General features: G+C 48.2%; 1 protein-coding gene across 2 annotated transcripts in view; it reads right to left on the reverse strand.

Annotated features, from left to right (window-relative positions):
- Positions 1-22,528, reverse strand: part of cxadr (CXADR Ig-like cell adhesion molecule) — a 113,259-nt gene that overhangs the window by 28,887 nt on the left and 61,844 nt on the right. Inside the window, exons 2-7 of one of the 2 annotated variants that reach the window (XM_068041267.1) lie at positions 17,079-17,245; positions 15,938-16,142; positions 14,857-15,009; positions 10,992-11,114; positions 6,592-6,730; positions 907-1,096 (exon numbers count right to left, since the gene is read on the reverse strand). In XM_068041267.1, the coding sequence (XP_067897368.1) occupies positions 907-1,096; positions 6,592-6,730; positions 10,992-11,114; positions 14,857-15,009; positions 15,938-16,142; positions 17,079-17,245 (977 nt within the window). Of the gene's footprint in view, positions 1-524; positions 1,097-6,591; positions 6,731-10,991; positions 11,115-14,856; positions 15,010-15,937; positions 16,143-17,078; positions 17,246-22,528 lie in introns of those variants that run through there. The other variant, XM_068041266.1, reaches the window with a different exon arrangement.

The following is a 22,528-nucleotide window of genomic DNA, read 5'->3' on the forward strand; positions in this document are numbered from 1 at the left end:
TTAGATAGGCACACCAACAGAATAAGCAAGAGAGTGACCCACCCAGCACAAACCTGGGTTTTCTGAGGAACCTAAAAGAAAAACCACACATGCACCAAAAAAAAAATCAGTAACAATAAAAAACCTAATTTATTTGTAATCAAAGGAAGTGTGAAGAAGGCCATTTCAACGTCAGTTTCTAGAGGGTCGATTTTAAGCGTGTAGTACACGGTGCAAATGGGACACATCTAATGGAAGTACTGCAGCGCAGCTAAATAAAAGTTCACCTTCCTGATTGCTGGGATATGAATCCCTAGCACCTGCCACCCATCCGACGCGTTGCCTACAGGACAGCCTTCTAGATAGCACCTACAAAGTATGTGGCCACTGGTATCATCATCACTGAATCAGATCTCACCCAGCACCCAATTAAGTGCACCATCCAATGGTATTCACTAGATACTGATCGAGACCAAGAACTCCAGTATTTTCCTCACCTCTACCCCACAACAACATCGCCCCCCACCCCCCCGCCCCCTCCCCGGCAAACCCATTGCAAACTCTGCATTACAGCCCCAGCTAAAACCAACCAACTCTGAACTAGGGGAAATAACAAAGGACTTCCTGGTACATTTGTATATATATAAAAAAAAACTTCCCGCCCAACACAAACACACACTCTTGGCAAATAAACAAAATTCTCAACAACTTCAAATAAGATTAAAACCAGTACACTTTCTAAATGTGCATACAGTATGAAAGGCAAATCTCTAAGAATGACATTGGCGAATTTTCAATTCGTGCAGTATATTAAAGCAAGGGAAGAGACAGTTTTTGAATTGTGCACTACACAATGGAACCGTCACGGTGCTGCGCTGGAATCATGACGGGAACAGCCCCCATCCGATTCAGACTAGGACCGGCTACCTTGAACGAAGGGTTGAGGGTCGGGCTGTGAGTCGGCAGGCGTTCCATGTCGTCGGTGGCCAGTCGATCATAATGAGTCTTATAGGTTTCTATGTTGGAGGGAGACATGGAGCCCAGGGAGGAACGCTGGGAATCCACCGTGTAGCTTCGGGCTGTTGAAACCCGACTTTTTGGGGCAGGAACATCCTCTCTGTTAAGACAGGGAGTAAAAGGTCATTTAAAAGCAATGTTAACAGACAGAATCTAGAACACTCTCAGCCTTTAAAAAAATATATATTTATGAAGTGCCTTTCATGACCACTGGACATCCCAAAGTGCTTTACAGCCAATGAGGCACTTTTGAAGTGTAGTCACTGTTGTAATGTAGGAAATGTAGCAGCCAATTTGCCAACAGCAAGCTCCCATAAACAGCAATGTGACAATGACCAAATAATGTGTTTGTCTTTGTGACGTTGGTTGATGAATAATATTGGCCAGCACACACGGGATAACTCCCCTGCTCTTCTTCAAAATAGTCATGGGATCTTTCATGTCCACCTGAGAGAGCAGACGGGGCCTCGATTTAATGTCTCATCTGAAAGATGGCACATCTGACTTTGCAGCACTTGCACGGTATTGCACTGAAGTGTCAGCCTTGATTTTTGTGCTCAAGACCTGGAGTGGGTTCACAATCTTCTGACTCAGGATAGAGTGCTACCAACTGAGCCACAGTTGACACTCTACATATGGAATCTGGTACAGTTTAGCAATATAGACATTGCTAGAGTACAGAAGCAAGGAACTGATGTGAAACCTTTATAAATCACTGGTTAGGACTCAGCTGGAGTTGTATCCCAAATTCTGGGCACCACAATTTAGGAATAATGGCAAGGCCTTGGAGAGGGTGCAGAGGATTTTTTTTTTTTTAATTCATTCGTAGGATGTGGGCCTTGCTGGCAAGGCCAGCTTTTATTGCCCATTCCTAATTATCCTTGGGGTGTAGGTACACCAAGAGCGCTGTTAGGATGTTCCAGTGACAGTGAAGGAACTAGAGTAGTACCAGGAGCTTCATTTATGTGGAGAGACTGAACCATAGAAAAATTACGGCACAGAAGGAGGCCATTCAGCTCATCATAGAAATATAGAAAATAGAAGCAGGAGTAGGCCATTCGGCCCTTCGAACCTGCGCCGCCATTCATTATCATGACTGATCATCCAACTCAGTAACCTATTCCCGCTTTCGCCCCATGCCCTTTGATTCCTTTAGATCCAAGAGCTATATCTAACTCCTTCTTGAAAACATACAATGTTTTGGCCTCAACTGCTTTCTGTGGTAGCGAATTTCACAGGCTCACCCCTCTCTGGGTGAAGAAATTTCTCCTCATCTCAGTCCTGAAAGGTTTATCCCATATCCTTAGACTATGAACCCCAGTTCTGGACTCCCCCACCATCGGGAACATCCTTCCTGCATCTACCCTGTCAAGTCCTGTTAGAATTTTATAGGTTTCATAGTGTCCGTGCCGTCCAAAACAACTAGCCACCCAATCAAATCCCACCTTCCAGCACCTGGTCCATAGCCTTGCAAGTTACAGCACTTCAAGTGCGTGTCCAGGTACCTTTTAAATGAGTTGAAGGTTTCTGCCTCCACCACCATTCCTGGCAGTGAATTCCAGACACCCACCACCCTCTGGGTGAAAAAGATTTTCCTAATGTCCCCTCTAATCCTTCCACCAATCACCTTAAATCTGTACCCCCTGGTAATTGACTTCTCCGCCAGGGGAAACAGGTCCTTCCTGTCCACTCTATCTAGGCCCCTCACAATTTTGTACACTTCTATTAAGTCACCCCTCAGCCTCCTCTGTTCTAAGGAAAACAACCCTTGCCTAGCAAATCTTTCCTCATAGCTGCAACTTTCAAGCCCTGGCAACATTCTTGTGAATCTCCTCTGTACTCTCTCCAGAGTGATTAGGTCCTTCCTGTAATGTGGTGGCCAGAACTGTATGCAATACACCAGCTGTGGCCTAACCAGTGTTTTATACAGTTAAGAGAACTGGAGAACCTGGGATGGTTCTCCTTAGAGCAAAGAATGTTCTTGAAGATTTAATAGAGGTGTGCAAATTATGAGCGGTTTTGATAGAGTAAGTAAGGAGAAACTGTTTCCACTGGCAGGAGGTTAGAAACAGGAGAGGTGAGGTCACCCTGTTGGGAGTCTTTTATAGACCTCCAAATAGTTCAGAGATGTAGAGGAAAGGATAGCGAAGATGATTCTCGACAGGGGCGAGAGTAACAGGGTAGTTGTTATGGGGGACTTTAACTTTCCAAATATCGACTGGAAATACTATAGTTCGAGTACTTTAGATGGGTCAGTTTTTGTCCAGTGTGTGCAGGAGGGTTTTCTGACACAGTATGTAGACAGGCCAACCAGGGGCGATGCCACATTGGATTTGGTACTGGGTAATGAACCCGGCCAGGTGTTAGATTTAGATGTAGGTGAGCACTTTGGTGATAGTGATCACAATTCAGTTAGGTTTACCTTAGCGATGGGCAGGGACAGGTATATACCGCAGGGCAAAAATTATAGCTGGGGGAAAGGAAATTATGATGCGATTAGGCAAGATTTAGGATGCGTAGGATGGAGAAGGAAACTGCAGGGGATGGGAACAATCGAAATGTGGAGCTTATTCAAGGAGCAGCTACTGCGTGTCCTTGATAAGTATGTACCTGTGAGGCAGGGAGGAAGTTGTCGAGCGAGGGAGCCGTGGTTTACTAAAGAAGTTGAAGCGCTTGTCAAGAGGAAGAAGGCGGCTTATGTTAGGATGGGACATGAAGGCTCAGTTAGGGCGCTTGAGAGTTACAAGCTAGCCAGGAAGGATCTAAAGTGAGAGCTAAGAAGAGCAAGGAGAGGACACGAGAAGTCATTGGCAGATAGGATCAGGGAAAACCCTAACGCTTTCTATAGGTATATCAGGAATAAAAGAATGACTAGAGTTAGATTAGGGCCAATCAAGGATAGTAGTGGGAAGTTGTGTGTGGAATCAGAGGAGGTAGGGGAAGTGTTAAATGAATATTTTGCGTCAGTATTTACAGTGGAGAAATAAAATGTTGTCGAGGAGAATACTGAGATTCAGGCTACTAGGCTAGATGGGATTGAGGTTCACAAGGAGGAGGTGTTATCAATTTTGGAAAGTGTGAAAATAGATAAGTCCCCTGGGCCAGATGGGATTTATCCTAGGATTCTCTGGGAAGCGAGGGAGGAGATTGCAGAGCCTTTGTCCTTGATCTTTATGTCGTCATTGTCGAAAGGAATAGTGCCGGAAGACTGGAGGATAGCAAATGTTGTCCCCTTGTTCAAGAAGGGGAGTAGAGACAGCCCTGGTAATTATAGACCTGTGAGCCTTACTTCGGTTGTGGGTAAAATGTTGGAAAAGGTTATAAGAGACAGGATTTATAATCATCTTGAAAAGAATAAGTTCATTAGCGATAGTCAGCACGGTTTTGTGACGGGTAGGTCGTGCCTCACAACCCTTGTTGAGTTTTTCGAGAAGGTGACCAAACAGGTGGATGAGGGTAAAGCAGTGGATGTGGTGTATATGGATTTCAGTAAGGCGTTTGATAAGGTTCCCCACGGTAGGCTATTGCAGAAAATACGGAAGTATGGGGTTGAAGGTGATTTAGAGCTTTGGATCAGAAATTGGCTAGCTGAAAGAAGACAGAGGGTGGTGGTTGATGGCAAATGTTCATCCTGGAGTTTAGTTACTAGTGGTGTACCGCAAGGATCTGTTTTGGGGCCACTGCTGTTTGTCATTTTTATAAATGACCTGGAAGAGGGTGTAGAAGGGTGGGTTAGTAAATTTGCGGATGACACTAAGGTCGGTGGAGTTGTGGATAGTGCCGAAGGATGTTGTAGGGTACAGAGGGACATAGATAGGCTGCAGAGCTGGGCTGAGAGATGGCAAATGGAGTTTAATGCGGAAAAGTGTGAAGTGATTCACTTTGGAAGGAGTAACAGGAATGCAGAGTACTGGGCTAATGGGAAGATTCTTGGTAGTGTAGATGAACAGAGAGATCTTGGTGTCCAGGTGCATAAATCCCTGAAGGTTGCTACCCAGGTTAATAGGGCTGTTAAGAAGGCATATGGTGTGTTAGCTTTTATTAGTAGGGGGATCGAGTTTCGGAGCCACGAGGTCATGCTGCAACTGTACAAAACTCTGGTGAGACCGCACCTGGAGTATTGCGTGCAGTTCTGGTCACCGCATTATAGGAAGGATGTGGAAGCTATGGAAAGGGTGCAGAGGAGATTTACTAGGATGTTGCCTGGTATGGAGGGAAGGTCTTACGAGAAAAGGCTGAGGGACTTGAGGTTGTTTTCGTTGGAGAGAAGGGGGAGGAGAGGTGACTTAATAGAGACATATAAGATAATCAGAGGGTTAGATAGGGTGGGTAGTGAGAGTCTTTTTCCTCGGATGGTGATGGCAAACACGAGGGGACATAGCTTTAAGTTGAGGGGTGATAGATATAGGACAGATGTTAGAGGTAGTTTCTTTACTCAGAGAGTAGTAGGGGTGTGGAACGCCCTGCCTGCAACAGTAGTAGACTCGCCAACTTTAAGGGCATTTAAGTGGTCATTGGATAGACATATGGATGAAAATGGAATAGTGTAGGTCAGATGGTTTCACAGGTCGGCGCAACATCGAGGGCCGAAGGGCCTGTACTGCGCTGTAATGTTCTAATTCTAATCAGAGGATACGGATCTAAAGTAATTTGCTAAACAACCAGAGGGGAGATATGAGGTTATTTTCTTTTTTAAACTCAGGATACTATGATCTAGAATGCTTGGAAGGGTGGTAGAAGTAGATTCAATAGCAACTTTCAAAATTGGATACATACTTAAAAGGGAAAAATTTGCAGGGCTATGGAGAAAGAGCAGGGAGTGATTTTGTGCTGTATTATTCTATAGCCATGCTATTAATGTGCAAGCAATTGCCAATTTTAAAATAAAGTCACCTAAAGTTTTTCTCTCCAACCCTTTGAAGTTCCTCCTGACTCATCTGAGAAAATTTTGAATCTCACAGCAGAAAGGAGGCCATTCATTCCATCGTGCCTATGCTGGCTCTTACAAAGAGCTATCCAATTAGTCCAACTTCCTCTGCTCTTTCTCCATAGCCCTGGCCCATTACTCAGCCGGAGTACTTTGAGCAGTGAGAACTAAAAGGAATGGACCCTGGCTTATGTCAAGTTTATTGAACACAGTGGCTCTAATTGGGGAAAAAAATTACAAAAAAGCCGAACTGTTTTCCAGCACAAAAAAGATGATACTGGTAGATTATTAAACCATTAGGAGTGCTCTACCTGAGGAGGTTGCTGGAAGAGATTCCATAAATCGCAATTGGATAGGCACTTGAGGATAAGAAACATACAGGATTATGGACAAAAACCTGGGGCGTGCAACTGCTCTTTCAAAGAGCCAGCACAGGCATGACTGGCCGAATGGTCTCCTTCTGTGCAACAAGGTTCTACAATTCTATGATATTCATTCTCCGCATCCTCTAAATACACTTAATAAACAACACAAAATATTTGAAGCATTGAATCCATTATAAACACCGCCTTTGCAATCTACTCCTGTGGTAAGGACAAATGGTTGGCAACATTTGACCGGTATAGGCGACTATTCATGATGAGCACAAGTGGAGGGACTGTTGTTACCTTATTTCATAAGGCTGCTCCTTCTCATCAGTTTTCTTCCTCTTTCTTCGAAGAAAGAACCAGACGATGATGGCAAGTAACAGTAAAGCCAGCAATATTCCAATAATGGCTCCTGCTATCTTACCGCCATTATTTGATGCTAAAAAAAAGAAATAAAACATGAGGCACTTCAGTTCTTACTCAATGCAGAGATCAGAAACGTTTCTACAATAGACACAAATCTTCCACTTTCCTGAGGAATGTTGACTATTGCATACTCTTTAATTTGCACGCAACTCACCTCCTGACGGCACTAATTGACGTTGAGCACCAGACACTTCAATGGTCCCTGTGGCTACACTCTAATGGCTATTCTCCACATATAAACTCATACAGTACAGGAGGCTATTCAGACCATCATGCATGCTCTTTGAAAGACTGATCCAATTAGTCCCACTCCTCTGCACTTACCCCACAGCCCTGCAAATTCTCTCCCCCCCACCCCGCCAAGTATTTACCCAATTTCCTTTTGAAACTTACTTCTGAATTTGCGACCAACCTTTCAGACAGTACATTCTAGATCACAACAACTCACTGGGTAAAATAAAAATTCTTCTCATCTCGCCTCTTGGTCTTTTATTATTGCCTAGACAGCAAACTATAGTTTCCAAGGCTACAGCAGTTTTTGGGCTGGTACCAGAACAAAAATGACAGTAAGCTGCATATTGCCATAAAAACCCAACTGGTTTACTAATGGCCTTCAAGGAAGGCAACCTCCTGCCCTCATCTGATCTGGCCTTTAATATTTTCATTCACGGGATGTGGGAATCACTGGCAAAGCCAACTTTGACTGCTCAACGTTGAGAAGGTGGTGGTGAGCTGCCTTCCTGAACCGCTGGAGTTGGTGTGGTTCACGCACTGCCACAGTGCTGCTAGGGAGGTAGTTCCAGATTTTGACCAGCGACGATGAAGAAATGTCAATATATTCCCAAGTCGGGATGGCGTATGCGACTTGGAGGGAAGTTTGAAGGTGATGGCGTTCCTATGTACCTACTGGCTTTGTGCGTCTAAGTGGTAGAGGATGCGGATTGGAAGGTGCTGTCGAAGAAGCCCACGTTTGGCTCCAACTCTGTAATTTTGTGGTGACCCTTAGTGCTCTTGGGCCAATTAGGGATAGTCAATAAATTCTGCCTCGTCAGCCTCGCTCACATTCAAAGGATAAAGATGACACCCAACCACAACCCAATCTAGTCAATCCCCAAGATTCATAAACAAGCACCTCCAACTATGAACAGGAGTAGGCTAGTCACTCCTTTCATAAGAACATGAGAAATAGGAGCTGGAGAAGGCCATTTGGCCTTTCTAGCCTGCTCCACCATTCAATAAGATCACGGCTGATCTGCTATCTCATTTCCACATTCCTGAACAATTCCCACATCCTAGATTTGCTTAGTGGCCATCTATTGATCTCAGTCTTGAATATACTCAACAATAGAGCATCGAAAGATCTCTGGGGTAGAGAATGCCAAAGACTCCAAATCCTTTGAGTAAAGAAATTTCTCTTCATCTTTGTGCTTATTCTGAGACTATTCTAGAGTCCCCGGCCAGGGGAAACATCCTCCTACCATCTACAATGTCAAGCCCCTTAAGAATTTTATATGTTTCAACAGAGATCATCTCCTAAACTCTAGGCAATATAGCCTAGGTTACTCAATTCCTCCTCAAAAGGACAATCCCCTCATTCCAACAGATAATGGTTGAGCAGGATCTTAAATTCTATCTTCATTTGAAACCCATACCCAACGAAAACAGGTGTCACTAGTAGGAAGGCTAGCTTACTTTCCCTGTTTGTTGGCCTTCCGTCCTCCCAAAGTCTTATGAAACCCATCATTCAGGGCAAGATAGGTTAATTCCATACAAGGGCTGAATTAGAGATTGCTCATTATTACACTATCACCATTCAGCATATTTATGCGTTCAGCTATCGGGAGAACATCTGAGCAAGTTTTTAAAAAGGCAACACTTGCTTTGCAAAAGAAACTTTAAACATTAAGCTCATTTCTCCTGTTACAGAGACACATCACCTAGAAGCTTCTCAGATTAGAATCCCAATTTGAACCCAACCTAGCTGAGAAGCCACTGCACAGCTTCCGAGTGCTGACACTAGAACATTGACCAAGACTAGAATATTGACTGTGCACAAATTGCCTCAATTGAAGATAGATTTACAGCTGTTACAAACACAGTAATGTTGGGAGCTACACTGCCCAGGATGGTCCTCTGTTCTGCTCAGGGCTATACGGAGTTAGCTAATCTCACCTGTTGTACAAGAGGTGTTACAACTCGCTTTAATGCCACTGGAACAATTTAAAAAGCCAGGATGTCATCATCCAGCTACACATCACTGAAAACTACTTGTACATTGAGAGCAATCAGTGTCAAGCGTAGCTGTGCTGCCTTCCACAGTTCAATAGATAACAATTATTCAGTCTACATTTAACATGTGAAGAATGACTGCTTGGGTGCTGTATCAGAGAGACATACTCAGGTGACTCAAATCAGATTATGGACTAGTTTTCTCACTACAGGCTGAGCAATGATCAGCAAGGTTGGGCACTTCCATCTGGGGGAGGGTGCGACGGAGAGATGACAGACAATGAAAAGGTAAGGAGGAACGAACTTGCCTTTATATAGTGCCTTTCACAACCTCAGGACTTACTAAAGCACTTTACAGTCAATTAAGCATTTTGTTAAACACAGACGCTGTTGTAATGCAGGAAAAGCGGCAGTCAATTTGCACACAGCAAGCACCCACAAACAGGATCTTCAAACACTAGATCTTCTGTTTAAATTGTTGGTTGAGTTCTAATTATTGTACCAGGACACTGGTCTTCTTCGAAATAGCACCATGGGATCTTTTGCATTCACCTGAGGGGACAGACGGGGCCTCGATTTAATGTCTGATCTGAAAGATGGAACCTCTCTGACAGAGCAGCACTCCCTCAGTACTGCACTGGGAGTTTCAGCCAATACTCCGTGCTCAAGTCTATGAAGTGAGGACTGAACCCAAAATTTGGTTCAGGAGAGAGTGCTACACACTAAGCCATGGTTGATAAGAGGGCGAGAAATAAAAATAAAAAGATGACAATAAAGTATAGAGTGCGACAATATTAGCAAACCAGTCAACTGGACACACAGATGTTATCGTGTTGCCATAACAGATAAGGAACAATAATGCAACACTTAATTGCATGAATGACATCAAAAGTAGGTGGAGATGACAGAACCTGACAGTTGCTGAGCAGCGAACTAAGTGATACAAAATATTAATAAGCACCAAGAGGACAGGAATGGTTGTATATAAATGAAGTTATTCCTTTTTTCTTCAGTTCCAACAAGATGGTACATTCAGTCCTCATTTCAACTCCTGCGTTCAAATGGTTTCACCAGTTTTATGCACCTGAAATCTCAGTTAAATGCACAAATAAGAAAACCAAAATTGTATTAGCCAATAACCTGTCCTTCATTCAAATAATCAAGTGAAGATTTAAGACGTTTGAAAAGTGCTTTTGCAGCATTATCACAGGCCAGCTCCTTTTGATTTCCACCATCTATATTCCCAGCAGAATTTCTCTGCGACGTGACCGGGGGGGGGGGGGGGGTTTAACTTCTGTTCTCGCAACACGCCCATGGAGGTGAAACATAATTTTTCCTTCCAAGTTCCTTATGAATCTCGACATCGTTCACACTGCAAGAACAGCAGTTGAAAGATTCTGCATTCTACGTTTTTTTTTGCTGCATTTTGTTGTCATGCTGGTTCTTTTGCTCACAGCTCACCAAAGAACTTCTGGCTGATTTTACCACTCATCAGCTCTCAGAAAATGCCACGCACTCTTGCCTCTGAACCAATACATCACGGCTGAAGCCCCACTCCAGAGACTTGAGGACATGATCCAGGTTTAAATTCCCAGCGCGTTACTGAGGGAGGACTGCACCATCAGTGATGCCATCTTTCGGATGAGATGTTGAACAGCAGCGCTCTCCGGCACTATTTTCAAGCGGAGCAGGGGAGTTCTCCTAGTGTTGTCGCCAATATTTATCCCTCAACCAAAACCATCGAAAGAAAATCACAGATTATCTGGTCATTAGCTCACAGCTATTCGTGGGAGCTTGCTGTGCACAAACTGGCTGCCATATTTCTTACACCACACTTCAAAAAAGTACTTCATTGTCTGCAACATGCTTTGGGACATCCTTGGGTCATGAAAGCCGCTATGTAAATGCAAGGCCTTTCTTTCTCGTTCTCCAAACTTCTGCCCCAGGCAACAAACCTGGAACTGTGAACCACCAGGAAGAGTTCCAGAAAGGGACAATAATAATTTTCCCGATAAAGGGAGATTCATAGGAAATGAAGTACTTACAAGAAGTGACTGACAATCTAACGACACATTCCGAACTATCAACTCTATTGCTAGCCACACATGTATAGTCGCCAGAGTAAGCAGCTGTTGCATTTTTCACTTTCAGAGTTCCTGCGGTGATATCTGCACAAAGAAAATACATTTATTTAAAATCGGAGAAACTTAGGTGACAGGTTAAAACGCCCACAGTGTGGGACAGCAAGGCTGGAAACAATGGCAACAAGTTAAAAATCAAGCATTGGTTGTTAGGTGACATCCGTGCTTGGGTTGTAAAAGTCTTTAAACAGTAAGTAGAAAAGACTGAGGGAACAACGCCATTTAACAACCTTGGGAAAGAATGAGTTAGAGGAAGTGATGGTACAGTGAGCCTCAATTTCAGGGATGAAAGGCATGTAGGATGGGGCGGTAGCAATGAAGGAAATAAAGACTGAAGTTTAGTATAGTAGTGAATGCATCAGTGGAGGTGAGGGTGGGGTGGCGCGTGGTGGGGGGCAGACTGAACTCACCAGAGAGCGCAAGCACACGAGAGTGCAGAGCGAGACAAGAGAACAAGGGAACAGCACCAACCATTTCAAAGCTGTCTTGGTTCACTGTTCCATTTCATCCTTTACTTTACCAAAATACCTTTTCTCTTTCTTTCAGGTGTGAAGAATCGCAAGCTTCAACAATTTGGATACCCACACCCCTCTGAATCGTCCTTCCCTTTAACTTTCCTCGGACTCCATCTGTTGTACCAATCTCACCCCACGCTGTGTTTTCATCATCTTCTCTAACCCGAATGACCTGCCCTTCACAAAGGCCTCAACTTCATCCCCTTGCCCCCACCTCAAATGAATTTTTAGTTCGGCATGATGCTGAGCTCTTCTTCCATCGTCTTTGCCTCCACATCACTTCTTTGGCCAGGAGTCCTCACCTGTAGAAGCGGACCCTTTTTATCATTTTCCAGTATTCTCCCTCCGGTCTCTTGCCCTCTCTGGAACTTTTCATGGAGAACTGCCAGCGTGACATCAGCTGCCTCAATTTCTCTGCTCCCCTCACTCACTCTAACTTGCCTCCCTCTGAACTTACTGAACTCTGTTCTCTCAGGTCCAGCCCTAACATTGCCATCAATCCTGCTGATAAGGGTGCGCTGCTGTCATCTGGTGAATTGATCTCTACCTTGCACAGCTCGAATGCCAACACTGACACTTCTACCTCCCCCCTGGACTATGACCCCACCACCAAACATCAAGCCATCGTTTCCAAGACGGTCATTGACCTCATCTCTGGATATGCTCCCTTCGTGGCCTTCAACCTCAGTTCCCTAAACCCGTCCAGCCCGTTATACCTCATTCCCAAAATCCACAAACAGAACTGCCCTGGTACACCCATCATTTCAGCTTGTTCCTGCCCCACTGAACTAACTTCTTCTAATCTTGCCTCTAATTTTCTCCCCTTCTCCAGTCTCTTCCCACCTACATCTGTGCTTCTTCCAAAACCTCTGTCACTTTTAATAGTCTCCAGTTTCATGGCCCCAAGAGCTTCTCTTTTCACCAGAGACATCCAATTTACACCTCCATTCCCCAACCAGGATGGTCTGAGGGCTCTCTGCTTCTTCCTTGAACGGAGGCCCAACCAGTTTTCATCCACCACCACCCTCCTCCACCTGGCTGAACTTGGTCTCGCATTGAACAATGTCTCCTTTAACTCCACTCACTTCCTCCAAATAAAAAAGTGTTACTATGGATTCTGGGATCTTGTTTGGGTCCTAGCTATTCCAGCTCTCTGGAAACTATCAACTTTGCTTCCAAATTTCTACCCTTCCCTCACCTTCACAGGACCCAACTCCGACTCTTTCCTTCCTTCACTTTTCTGTCTCCATTTCTGGAAATGCTAGTGACTAATATCCACCATCAACTCACTTAATTCCATAGCTCCCTCGACTACACTTCCTCACACTGCTTCCTACAAGGAATCTATTCCATTCTCCCAGTTTCTCAGGCTCTAATTGGATCTGTTCAGAAGATGCTACCATCTATAACAAGGCTTTCAATATATCATCCTTTTTCCTCAACCAAGCATCCCCCCACCACGGTTGGCAGGACCCTCTGCCATGTCTGTTCAACTTCCTCCACTTCTGCTCTTACTTCTTGCTCTGCTTCCCAGAGCCACAATAAGTGTTCCCTTATCCTCACCTTCCATTCCACCAGCCTCCATATTCAACGGATCATCCTCCGCCATTTCTGCCGCCCCAACATGTTGCCACCACCAGATACATCTTTCCCTCCCCTCCCATCGTTCAAAAGGGACCTTTCCCTGATCTATTCCTCAATCACACGAACACCCCCCTCTCCTTCCCACGCAAGCACAGAAAATGCAACACTGACCTTTTTACCTCCTCCCTTACCATCCTAGGTCCCAAACACTCCTGCCAGGTGAAACAGCAATTTACCTGTACTTCTTTCAATTTAGTATATTGCATTCACTGCTCATAATGTGGTCTCCTCTACATTTGGGAGACCAAATGCGTATTGGGTGACTGCAACTCCGTTTAGTCCGCAAGCACAACCCTGAGCTTCCTGTCGCCTGTTTTAATTCTCCGCCCACTTCCACTCTGACCATACTACACTGTTCCAATGAATTTTAACACATGCTCGAGGAACAGCGCCTCATCTTTCGATCAGACACTTTACAGCCTTCTGGACTCAACATTGAGTTTGACTAAAACAGAAGACGGTGTTTGCTGTCAACGTAACCATTAGGTGGCGCATTATTGGCACCTGCACAAATGCAGCCTCATCGACTGAAACGTCACAGTCTGCGACATCTCAGGCAGCTGCCAGTAATAAAGATGGTACTGGTCAATTTGACACAAAAAAAAACCGAATTGAATCCACCCCTTCACCTCTCAATGACCACAATCACTGCCTCCACACACACATACCTCAACAGTATGAGGTTTGCTCCGACGATCGCCACTTCTCTTCCCTGTTCCCATCTTCTCGCCACTCCTGACTGCTCATTGCTGGATCCTGCCGTTCTCTCCTGCACCCATCTGCTCGCTGTTCCCTCCCTGCCCGGAGAAGTGGCGGGAGTGGGTGTGGGGGGTGTTGCTGACACTGGGATGGCGTGGCAAAGAGTCGGGAGCGGCAGGATGGAGCAGCGAACGTGAGAAAGAATGGCGGGAAGATGCAGGGGAGAAACTGCGATTGTGGGAGGGAGTGGGGTACTGTTGGAGGGAATGGAGATGGTGATCGCTGCCATTGAGGGATGAAGCAACACTCAAACGTCATTCTGTCTGACGTCATTATGTGGTGACGTTGATGCGCGCGTGCACGGACCCATACTGGCAAGCTGGCAAATGTTTGGACATGCTGATGACATCGACGATTGCTCTGCACATGCTCTGCGTTGTCAGGCGACATTCTGCAAACAAAGTGCTGGAAATACTCAGCAGGTCTGGCAGCATCTGTGAAGAGAGAAGCAGAGTTAACGTTTCAGGTCAGTGACCCTTCTTCAGTTAGTTCTGAAACGTTAACTCTGTTTCTCTCTCCACAGATGCTGCCAGACCTGCTGAGTACTTCCAGCACTTTCTGTTTTTATTTCAGGTTTCCAACATCCACAGTATTTCGCTTTTGTGTCAGATAAAGATGGTGAAAGTTTTCACATCAAGCACATGTCTTTTCATTCAAGGTGTAACTTTGGCAGGCAGAACGACCCTCGACACCCATAACTGAAGGGATCACTCCGGTTTCACTCCTATCACTGCGACTGGGAACTCGGTGCAAACCCATGCCCAGTCCCCGAAATAGAAAGGTCTCACCCGTCATTGCATTCACTGATACACTACAGAAGCCCAATGAGCTCATTTTAAAAATGTATTTACCTGAAGTTGCAGTGGGAGGGAGTAATTTTGCAGATCCCTGTTTGGTCCAAGTGTATGAAATTGGAGGAGTACCTTCGCTTGAACATTTCAATGTTACATCCTTTCCAATTTCCTGACTTCCATCCACGTAACATGTTGGTGGGGATGGTCTCACTGCGGGACAAACATAAAGCACACAAGTATTCAAGATTCTGAAGGGAAGGGATAAATTAAACTCCATCATATGTGCTGGAGATCATCACAAACTCTAGAAACAGGTTTAAAGAGGAAGGTGTATCGACAATTTTGATTTGACAAAGGTCATACACAGGATGGTGAACAGTTGGTGGAGCCTAGGGAGATGGACAGTGTGGAAGAGTTTAAAGGGAGATTGGATAGATGTTTGAGACAGTGGGCGATTGAGGGGCTGCAGGCAGGGGAGAATTATCCAGTTAAACAGCGAAACTCTGGTAGTAACCCCCATGACAGCTGAAGAGTTAAATATGGGGAATGTGCCCATATTTTTATGGTGGTGGGTATTGAGGCATCCCACCTCTCCAAACAGGGACACAAATAAAACATTTAAGTCGGGTGCCATTGAAAGTGGGAGCCCAGTTGGAAATTCACTGCTGCCTTCTCCATGAGTTTCTCAGGGCTCGCAGAACCCAGCAGTAAAAAGGAGTTGCAGGCTCTCCAAAGACAGTGTCTTTTCGAACATTTCTTGTAGGCCACAATGAGCAGTTGTACTCCCCCAACCAAAGCCCTTCAAGGAAGCCTTCCGCCTCCTCCCCCGCACCATCGCCACAATCGTCTGTGGCCTCACACTCCTGCCTTCTCCCATTTTCCAAGCTCCCCCCAGTCTCCATCAATCTTCTCTTCTGCTCACGATCTTTAGGCTCTTACAACACCATGGAGGCTGTCACCTCCTCACTAACTTCTTCCTTTAGTTCATCTTCTCTCTTGATCTTTCCAACCTTAGCTGTATCCTGTACCTAGCATTCTTAACGTTTTCAACTGAAGAGTCAATGAATGTTCCCCAATCAGGACAGCGTGTACTATCAGTAATCAGCTCAGTTAACGGCAGCAAAGACAACTTCCTTACCGAAAACATCCAGCTTGACTGGTTTAATCTCTGAGCCGGGAGACTTCTTCACTTTGCAATAATACATTCCGGAATCGCTGGGTTTCAGCCTTGTGATGTTGAGTGAAGCATCGCCATTTTTGGGATCGGGTGAGCTGAAATGTACACGACCTTTCATATCCTCAACACGTGTACCATAGATCCTGTCCCCCGAAAAGTCAATGATCTGTTGTATTACAAAACACATCAGTCAGCGAGCGGCCCAGCGGAGTCAGCTGGGCTGAGAGACAAGTTCACTAACACAGGCAGAAGAGTGACTGGGTAGAGAAAGCCTTCTGAAGGCTGGGGTATTCTTCCCCAGTGGTGTAGGCAGGCATTTAGCATTAAGAACTTGTATGCCCAGCAAGTGGGGAAAGACAGAGAGCATGTGGGGGTGGTGGGATTAAGAACATAGGAAATTTGGCTCCTCAAGTCTGCTCAGCCATTCAATAAGATCATGGCTGATCTTCTACATCAATTTCACTTTCCCCTCTCTATATCCCTCGATTCCCTTTGGAGTCCAAAAAAGAGGTGATCTCTATCTTGAATATACTTAATGACTGAACATCCACAGCTCTCTGGGGTAGAGAATCCCAAAGATTCATAACCCTGAATTAAGAAATTCCTCCGCATCTCAGTCCTAAGTGGCCGGCCCCTTATCCAGACACTATGGCACTACGTTCTAGACTCTCCAGCCAGGGAAACAGCGTCGCAGTATCTATCCTATCAAGCCCGTTCAGGATCTAGTGTTTCAATGACATCACCTCTCTTCTTTTAAGCTCCAGAGAGTATAGGCCTATTCTACTCAAGAGGGGAGAGAGAACCTGGAAACAGAGGCAGACCACATAGGGCAAGGGGAGGTGAAAAAAAAAGACAATAGCCGATGATAGATGGATAAAGCATGCCTGCGAGAGTGAGCGCGTAAGAGAAACACAAGCGACAAGAAAGAAACAAACAGACACAGGCAAAGAGTCAAACACAAGCCTGATATGTATTCCTATTCAGCTAAACACAAGACCTCTGGGCTAGATGACAGGTTGCACACTGGTTAAAAACAACCAGCCAGTTAATGCACTTCAATTCATAACTTTTGGCAGGTTAAATCTCAAAGTTTAATACCCACAATGATTTGTGAAGCAGTTGAATCAGCAGGTGCGCGGGACCACTCGATATCCAACGGCCCAATGTCTGTGCTGTCCAGCTTGAACCGACATTTCAACATCACGCTGGCACCATCACCTGCCTCCACAGCTGACTGATCCTGGGTGATTTTTAGCCCTTGCGACCAACCTGCAACACAAAATAAAAGTTGCATCAACATTCTGCTGTGAGGCAAAGAACTCCAGAGATGATCCATGAGGTAAATTGTTGCTTTTCCCCTCCTTCTTCAAGGTGACAGTTGTACACTGTGGTACTTGCCCACTAGCTCTGAGTACTAGTAAGCCCTTTGGCCAGACATGCTTCGGCCCCCCACTTCACCTCACCCAGTTTCATTTGGAGAGGCAAGGGGATCGGGGGAGTCCCTACAGAAATTGAGGAGCCCTGTGTACTGTATATTGGTACATTTACATCTCGATATAAAGACACCAGATTTGAAATGTTATGACAAGCTAAAAAGGGAGCATTCGTCACTTTACAACAACACTTAGAGGACCATCATAGAGAACAACTTGCATTTATCTAGAGCCATAAATACAGTAAAACGTCTCAATGCACTTCACAGGAGTGTTAGCAAATAAAACTAACCATTCCTGTTCTTGAGCCCTCTAGCCCATCACCATGAGACTATGGATGAAGAGAGTCAGAGCGAGCCAGAGAGAGAGAGCGCGAGAGCCGGGGGGGAGGGGGAGGGAGAGAGAGAGCCGGTGGGGGCGGGGGGAGGGAGGGAGAGAGAGAGATGGGGGGGGGGGGGGAGAGAGGGAGAGAGAGAGATGGGGGGAGAGGGAGATGGGGGGAGAGGGAGAGAGAGAGAGAGAGAGATGGGGGGGGGGTGAGGGAGAGATGGGGGGGGGAGAGGGAGAGAGAGATGGGGGGTGGGGAGAGGGAGAGATGGGGGGTGGGGAGAGGGAGAGAGAGAGAGGGGGGTGGGGAGAGGGAGAGAGGGGGGGTGGGGAGAGGGAGAGAGAGAGATGGGGGGTGGGGAGAGGGAGAGATGGGGGGTGGGGAGAGGGAGAGAGGGGGGGTGGGGAGAGGGAGAGATGGGGGGTGGGGAGAGGGAGAGATGGGGGGTGGGGCGAGGGAGAGAGGGGGGGTGGGGAGAGGGAGAGAGGGGGGGTGGGGAGAGGGAGAGAGGGGGGGTGGGGAGAGGGAGAGAGAGAGAGGGGGGGTGGGGAGAGGGAGAGAGGGTGGGTGGGGAGAGGGAGAGAGGGGGGGTGGGGAGAGGGAGAGAGGGGGGTGGGGAGAGGGAGAGAGATGGGGGGGAGAGGGAGAGAGAGAGATGGGGGGGGAGAGGGAGAGAGAGATGGGGGGGGAGAGGGAGAGAGAGAGATGGGGGGGGAGAGGGAGAGAGAGAGATGGGGGGGAGAGGGAGAGAGAGAGATGGGAGGGGAGAGGGAGAGAGAGAGATGGGGGGGGAGAGGGAGAGAGAGAGATGGGGGGGGGAGAGGGAGAGAGAGAGATGGGGGGGGAGAGGGAGAAAGAGAGATGGGGGGGGAGAGGGAGAGAGAGATGGGGGGGGAGAGGGAGAGAGAGAGATGGGGGGGAGAGGGAGAGAGAGAGATGGGGGGGAGAGGGAGAGAGAGAGATGGGGGGGGAGAGGGAGAGAGAGAGATGGGGGGGGAGAGAGGGAGAGAGAGAGATGGGGGGGGGAAGAGAGGGAGAGATGGGGGGGGGAAGAGAGGGAGAGATGGGGGGGGGGAACAGGGAGAGATGGGGGGGGAACAGGGAGAGATGGGGGGGGAGAGGGAGAGAGAGATGGGGGGTGGGGAGAGGGAGAGATGGGGGGTGGGGAGAGGGAGAGATGGGGGGTGGGGAGAGGGAGAGATGGGGGGTGGGGAGAGGGAGAGAGAGAGAGGGGGGGTGGGGAGAGGGAGAGAGAGAGAGGGGGGGTGGGAAGAGGGAGAGATGGGGGGGGGAAGAGGGAGAGATGGGGGGGGGAAGAGGGAGAGATGGGGGGGGGAAGAGGGAGAGATGGGGGGGGAAGAGGGAGAGAAGGGGGGGGGGAGAGGGAGAGTGAGATATGGGGGGGGGGGAGAGGGAGAGGGAGAAATGGGGGGGGGAGAGGGAGAGTGAGATATGGGGGGGGAGAGGGAGAGAGAGATATGGGGGTGGAGAGGGAGAGAGAGATATGGGGGTGGAGAGGGAGAGAGAGATATGGGGGTGGAGAGGGAGAGAGAGATATGGGGGTGGAGAGGGAGAGAGAGATATGGGGGTGGAGAGGGAGAGAGAGATATGGGGGTGGAGAGGGAGAGAGAGATATGGGGGTGGAGAGGGAGAGAGAGATATGGGGGGGGGGAGAGGGAGAGAGAGATATGTGGGGGGAGAGGGAGAGAGAGATATGGGGGGGGGGGCGGAGAGGGAGAGAGAGATATGGGGGGGGGAGAGGGAGAGAGAGATATGGGGGGGGAGAGGGAGAGAGAGATATGGGGGGGGGGGAGAGGGAGAGAGAGATATGGGGGGGGGAGAGGGAGAGAGAGATATGGGGAGGGAGAGGGAGAGAGAGATATGGGGGGGAGAGGGAGAGAGAGATATGGGGGGGAGAGGGAGAGAGAGATATGGGGGGGGAGAGGGAGAGAGAGATATGGGGGGGGAGAGGGAGAGAGAGATATGGGGGGGGAGAGGGAGAGAGAGATATGGGGGGGGAGAGGGAGAGAGAGATATGGGGGGGGAGAGGGAGAGAGAGATATGGGGGGGGGAGAGGGAGAGAGAGATATGGGGGGGGAGGAGAGGGAGAGAGAGAGAGATGGGGGAGAGATGGAGAGAGAGATGGGGGGAGAGAGAGAGAGAGAGATGGGGGGAGAGAGAGAGAGAGAGATGGGGGGAGAGGGAGAGAGATATTGGGGGGAGAGGGAGAGAGATATTGGGGGGGGGAGAGGGAGAGAGAGAGAGATGGGGGTGGAGAGGGAGAGAGAGAGAGATGGGGGGAGAGAGAGAGAGAGATGGGGGGAGAGAGAGAGAGAGATGGGGGGAGAGAGAGAGAGAGAGAGAGAGAGAGAGAGAGATGGGGGAGAGAGAGATATGGGGGGGGAGAGGGAGAGAGAGATATGGGGGGAGAGAGGGAGAGATGGGGGGAGAGAGGGAGAGATGGGGGGGGAGAGAGGGAGAGAGAGAGAGATGGGGGGGAGAGGGAGAGAGATATGGGGGGGCCGAGAGGGAGAGAGAGAGGGAGAGAGAGAGAGAGAGAGATGGGGGGGGGGGAGAGGGAGAGAGAGAGAGATGGGGGGGGAGAGGGAGAGAGAGAGAGAGATGGGGGGAGAGGGTGAGAGAGAGAGATGGCGGGGAGAGGGTGAGAGAGAGAGATGGCGGGGAGAGGGAGAGAGAGAGAGATGGGGGAGAGATGGAGAGAGAGAGAGATGGGGGGAGAGAGGGAGAGAGAGATATGGGGGGGAGAGGGAGAGAGAGAGAGATGGGGGGGGAAGAGGGAGAGAGAGAGAGATGGGGGGGAGAGGGAGAGAGAGAGAGAGTGGGTTTGGAGAGGGAGAGAGAGAGAGATGGGGGGAGAGAGGGAGAGAGAGAGAGAGATGGGGGGAGAGAGGGAGAGAGAGAGAGATGGGGGGAGAGAGGGAGAGAGAGAGAGAGATGGGGGGAGAGAGGGAGAGAGAGAGAGAGATGGGGGGAGAGAGGGAGAGAGAGAGAGAGATGGGGGGGAGAGAGGGAGAGAGATGGGGGGGAGAGAGGGAGAGAGAGAGAGATGGGGGAGAGGGCGAGAGAGAGAGATGGGGGGGGAGGGAGAGAGAGAGATGGGGGGGAGGGAGACAGAGAGAGAGAGAGATGGGGGGGAGAGAGAGAGAGAGAGAGAGAGATGGGGGGGGAGAGGGAGAGAGAGAGATGGGGGGGGGGGGGAAGAGGGAGAGAGAGAGATGGGGGGGGAAGAGGGAGAGAGAGAGATGGGGGGAGAGGGAGAGATGGGGGGGGGGGGGGAAGAGGGAGAGAGAGAGATGGGGGGAGAGGGAGAGATGTCCCCAGCAACAGCGTCCAGCGCCACTGTACAGGCATGGCACCATTTTTCAGGGGCTTTAACTCTTCCAATTCAATTGCATTTTTTTTAAGTTGTAAATTAAAAATGAAAAACTTAACAGAAAAGTTTCAATACCCCCTCCCAACCCCCCCATTAACAGAATAAATTTTTTGCCTTACCACCACCCCCCACCACAACCCCGGAAAAAAATCTTATCTTGTGGTCCCAACTTTCCACCCCCCACCGCCCCCCACCCCGTACCCACTCCAGGGTTTACAAACTTTGAACCTTAACCCTTCCCACCATCCCCATAGACCATTCAGAAAGGTTTCACCCCACTCCACACTCCCTCTGCCCGCCCTGAAAACCTACCTCCTCCCCACCGGTGTCCTAAGTAGGAGTCCCGGTAACTGGCCAGAATATGGCAGGGGGATGGCAAACGGGTGCAGATAGGTCATTAATTCACTCATTTCAATTTTTAAATCCTGCTCCTGTCATCGAGCGACGAGGTGGGGGTTGGGGGGGGGGGGGGGTGCGGCTGCCACGAGGCCCGCCACTGCCGGTAATATGGGATGAGGGCTTCCTGGCATCAAGGCCTGTGGTGGGCAACTCCCAGAGGCATTATCCAGGCCCCTGCCACGACCCCTGACGTCAGGGGGCGGGGGGCGGTAAAAGTCTAGCCCCTTATTTTAAGTAATTACTCAATCCAGAGAGAGATGCGTACACAGGAAGTATGAGTCAGAGAATCAGACGGCAAAATTGGAGCCACAACTCTGCTCCACACTTCCTGCGAGCTTGGCTCACCACTGACAGTAAGGATTGCCCCTCGCATTCTCTCCCCCAACAAAATGTCCACAGGAATATTGTGGTATATTCTGGGCACCACACTTCAGGAGAGATGTTAAAGGCCTTAGTAGGGGTGCAAAGAAGGTTCACCTGGAATGAGGGATCTCAAAGTCAGGACTGTTCCCGAAACAGAGAAGGTTAAAAGGTGGCCTAACAAGAGGTTTTCAAGATGATGAAAGTTTTGATGAGAAAAACTTCTCCCTCTGGCCAGTGGATCAATAACCAGAGGTCACAGATTTAAAATTATTGGCAAAGGTTCTAGAGGAGAGAGGAATAGAAATCCTTTCACTCAGTTGTTGGAATCTGGAATGTTCTACCTGCAAAGGTTGGATATAGAAACTGATTTCATCAATAATTTTAAAAAGAGAGTTGGACAGGGATGAGGAACTTAAAGGGTTACAGACACAAAGTGGGACTATGGGGCTAAGCACCACTGTGCTTTCAAACAGCCAGCACAAGCACTGTGCAGTAAGCTTGTATGAATCCAACTCCTTGATAAAGGCAAGTGATACTTTTACGTTGCTTTGAGACTGGTGCTGGCAGTGACAGCTCCCGGGACGAGGGTCAAACATAGCAGTCTGCAACCGGACAGCAGGTGGACAGCCAGAAGA

This window comes from Heterodontus francisci, chromosome 10 (assembly GCF_036365525.1).
Source record: "Heterodontus francisci isolate sHetFra1 chromosome 10, sHetFra1.hap1, whole genome shotgun sequence".
Classification (NCBI taxonomy): domain Eukaryota; kingdom Metazoa; phylum Chordata; class Chondrichthyes; order Heterodontiformes; family Heterodontidae; genus Heterodontus; species Heterodontus francisci.